We start from the raw sequence: 4,635 nt of genomic DNA on the forward strand, positions 1-4,635 counted from the left end.
CGAGTAGATAAATAGGCACCACTTCAGTGGAAATATGACCATGGAAGTGTCTTCAGACTACATTGATTCCCTTGGCTAAGAAACGAAGATGAGCACCACCCCCTAGAGTCAAACACAACTGGACAGGGGAAATCTTTACTTTTATCTTTAGACAATGATCATTATTCAGAGAAAAAAGATTACTTGTACAAATGGTATTGTTATGGGGACCAGGCAGATAAGGTGCAGAGATTTGATAAAAGACACAACAACATTGCATATTTCAGAATGTCCATCCTGATTAAGATAAGCATTGTCAGATTGAGTAAGAGTTGTAAAAGGCAATACTCAAAATTGAATTTAAAGGCAGAATTTAGGGATTCCAGCACAGGCTGCTTTCAAAGGGTGAAATAATAGTGATATATGTTCATTTAAAGGAAATAAGCTATCCCAAGATGGACATTTAGACAGAAATCTGAATTGTTGTCTTGATCATCTCCTAAATTGGAATTTACAGCATATTTGGAGGAATTCATAATTAACTGTGCTTGCTTTAGCATTCTGTAGAAATCAGGTGACCTTTTAACAAACAAACAAAATGAAGCTAATAGAACATACTTACTTATGTGTACCCTCATTAAACTGAAATAAATAACAGATTACAGATAATCAGAGTTGGAAGAGTCCTTGTAGGTCATCTAGTCCAATCCCCCGCCCAAGTGGGAGACATTTCTGACAAATGGCAGTCCAATCTCTTATTGAGAGTTTCAAGTGATGACTTTCCCACAACTTCAGAGGGCAAGTTGTTCCATTGGTTGATTGTTCTCATTGTCAGAAAGTTTCTCCTTATTTCCAGGTTAAATCCCTCCTTGTTCAGTTTCCATCCATTGTTCTTTGTCTGGCCTTTGGATGCTTTAGAAAATAGCTTGACCCCTTCCTCTCTGTGGTAGCCCCTCAAATATTGGCACTGCTATCGTGTCTCCCCTGGTCCTTCTCTTCACTAGACTAGCTATGTCCAGTTCATGTAAATGTTTTTCATATGTTTTAATCTCCAGTCCCCTAATCATCCTGGTTGCTCTTCTCTGTACTTTTTTTAGAGTCTCAACATCTTTTTTACAGTGTGGCGAACAAAACTGGCTTTCAGCTTGTCAATGTCTGATCCTTGCAGAGATTTAATTTTCACAACTCAATTACAATTTATTTTTATCAACCACAGTGGTAGTAGGGAGATTCCCTTGATGTTGTAGTAAATTCTGCACTGAGCAAACCTAGGCAGGATGAATTTACTTCTTTACTGATAAAGTGATCTGAGGTTGTTTAGGTTAGAGAACAGAAAGAATGAAACTTTGTGTAAATGTGATATAGTAAACTACAAACTGGTGTTTGAAAATAGCCAGCTCCTTATTTTATTTTATGGTTTAATGTGTGCTGTTCAACTAAGAAATTGTGATTCTACAATGCAGCTCCCAAGACCAGAGTGAACAACAATGATTCTTTGTGGAATTAATATGGTCCCCAAGGAATGATTCTGAAATATTACAGGAAACAACAGTGGCAAAATAGTTCTTCCCTACTACATATGAATACACCAGTCAGATTACAGCCAAGAAGAATGTCACACTGATTTTTAAAGAGAAGCAAGGTAAATACATTTTTAGTTTTTCTAAATCCTTAACCAGTGTTTCTAAACATGCTTAGCATTTTGGTTCAGGTTGGTTCAGTTTAATGTAATTATGAAAATTCTACATAAAGAGAAACTTTAGTGCTAAATTTTAAATATAAATAAAAAATGAGGCATTTATTCTCTTACTGAAATAGGGGAAACCTATGCTGTTATCATTATTAGATTTATATTATTATATATTTAATAGTGTTATGATAAGAATATGAACAACATCTGTCTCTGGAGACATTTGCAAGACCTATTTGAATGACTGATTAAGTGTCACGTACATTATCTCCTTAAATAATAGTAATAATATTTTTGATTGATTAGAATTTTTTATCTGTGGGATCCATATTGTTGATATTCCAATCTTGCAATATTGTTAGATGAGCAATTAGAAAATTGGATGGAAAATGTTATGAAATTTATATTCTCCACAAATTGATTAATCATTTAACTACTTTCCACAGGATTCAAATAGACGAAATGACCAACCAGTCTTCTATGTTTGTTCTGATGGGATTTTCTGATGACCCAGATTTGCAAATGTTGCATTCTGTGATGTTCCTTATTGTTTACATAACAGCCTTAATGGGGAATTGTCTCATCATAATTGCGGTAGCAACTGACCACCACCTTCATGGTCCAATGTACTTCTTTTTGGTCAACCTTTCCCTTTTAGATATTTGTTCCATCTCCACAACAATCCCAAAATCCATAGTTGTTTCATTGACAAATAACAAAGGGATTTCCTTTGCTGGATGTGTCACACAGATCTTTTTAATGGTCATGTTTGTTGGTGGGGAGCTTGCTCTGTTAACTCTCATGGCTTATGACCGTTATGTAGCCATCTGTCGTCCTCTGCATTATATGCTGATCATGAATTGGAATGCCTGCATTCAAATGGTAGCAATCTCCTTCATATGTAATCTGATCCATGCAGCATTAGAAACTAGTGTGACTTTTAAATTAAACTTCTGTGGGTCCAATGCAATTGGCCAATATTTCTGTGATATTCCTCAATTACAAAAGATTTCTTGCACAGATACAAAAATCAATCAAATGTTGATCTTTGTTGCTGGGTTCTTTTTGGACTCATTTATTTTTATATTCATATTTGTTTCCTATGCTTATATCTTCTCCACAGTGATGAAAATGCCAAAAGTTAAAAGCAGATATAAAGTTTTTTCTACCTGCACTCCCCACTTAACTGTTTTTTTTCTATTTATGACTACTGCAGTATTTTCCTATATGAGGCCCCAATCGCTCTCTACTCCTTCTGTGGACTTGCTTTCTGCTGTTTTGTACACAACGTTGCCACCAATTTTGAATCCTATTATTTATAGCTTTAGGAACAAGGACCTACAAAAGGCTCTCATAAAAATGCTCAAAAGAAAAAGCATTTCATAGTACAACTGCAATCAGTAATCTTATAAAATTTATGACTGTGATGTGATGTAACATTTGCAACTATGTGTCTTTGTGTTCATGACTAATGTATTTCATTAAGAGTGATTTCTTTTATTCAGAGTTTTAATACTTGTTTCACTATTTCAATTATTTAAGTACCAAACATAAATCCCATCCTTCTACCAGGAACCGGCAGGCGCCATGCATGGTGTTTCTGCCTGCTGTTTTTCTCACAACAACAATTATTTCAGATAGATTTGGTTAAGAGAATATGATTGATCGGAAGTCATCCAATGAACTTCCAGAAATGAGAATCAACCTGAATTTGGATCCCCCTTATTATCGAACATCTTAACTATTCACCAGGGTTAAAATTATAGAGTTAATTATTCTAGCTTCCTTAATGAAATTTATAATTTTAACTCAAAATGTTAACTTTAACATTTTAATTGTTATTATCGTGTTTTATATTTTGATGTTTAATTGTAAAGTCCTTCTTTGAGGGATATATTCAGAAATATGAAATATAAATAAAGAAATATGAGAGGGGTGACAGGGGAGTGAGGGAAAGGGAGAGGGAGGGAGAGATGGGTAGTCCTCTTCTGTGGTATGTTCTAGAATGATAGCTACAGTTTTTAAGAAATAACAGATCTATTCACATTTGTAATTCAAATGTAAGGATCTGATTAATATATGTTTCATATTTAAATCTCTGTCTCCTTCACCTTCTGTCTCTTCATCTGTCTGTCTGTCTATCTTTCCATCTGTTTTCTGTCTGACTCTATCTATCTATCTATCTATCTATCTATCTATCTATCTATCTATCTATCTATCTATCTATCTATTTCTCTTTTATGAGACGATGACCTCTTAAACAATGGGAATATCCATCAATATCTAAAATGACTTCATATACTAGAAAGATCTGATGTTTGTTTTAATTTTGTCATGGTTTGTTCCTGGTTTGTTATTCACATGATCTTTATTTTTCAGTTGTTCCTTTTTTAAAAGTTTTATTGCGTGTGGAAAAAAAGTACAAAAAAATACAGAAAGGAAAACAGAGAAATTTCGGGTGTGGTCAAAAAGGAGAAGGAATTATAAAAGAGAGTAATGTGACTTTCTTCAGTGTAGATACAAATCTAAAATTCAATAAACTTCTGAAACAAGTTAAGTCATAATGTTCAATACTTATAATCAATAAATGAACCTAATCAAATTGCAAATTGTTTCTTCCCATTTCACCCAAAAAATCTAACAGTGTTTTCCAAGTAGAGATGAAACTAGATATTTTTCTTTTTTCTAATCATATCACTCAGAACTATTGGGAACTGGTGGCATAGAAATTTGTCAAATACACTTGATAAATAAATGGAACTTTATTTAATCTGGTAATCATCTATCGACTAAAATTCAATTGAAGATTTGCTTCCATATACAAACATGGATTTTCTTAAAATCAGAGCTCTTTTACTGTGATAGTTTATTTATATTATATAGATATAAAATATCCAATTTGATATCTATATAATATAAAAATCAATGTATTGATTTTTACAATAATTAAATATAAGTTTTGAAAC

General features: G+C 33.2%; 1 protein-coding gene across 1 annotated transcript; it reads left to right on the forward strand.

The window, feature by feature from the left end:
• Positions 1-2,131: 2,131 nt before the first annotated feature.
• On the forward strand, positions 2,132-3,055 carry LOC113424056 (olfactory receptor 14A16-like). Its single transcript, XM_026685658.2, has one exon. It carries the CDS (start codon positions 2,132-2,134, stop codon positions 3,053-3,055), a length of 924 nt encoding a protein of 307 aa, XP_026541443.1.
• Positions 3,056-4,635: the final 1,580 nt, after the last annotated feature.

Source organism: Notechis scutatus, chromosome Z (assembly GCF_049901735.1).
Source record: "Notechis scutatus isolate UNSWTSFEM ecotype Mainland chromosome Z, rNotScu1.2, whole genome shotgun sequence".
NCBI lineage: Eukaryota > Metazoa > Chordata > Lepidosauria > Squamata > Elapidae > Notechis > Notechis scutatus.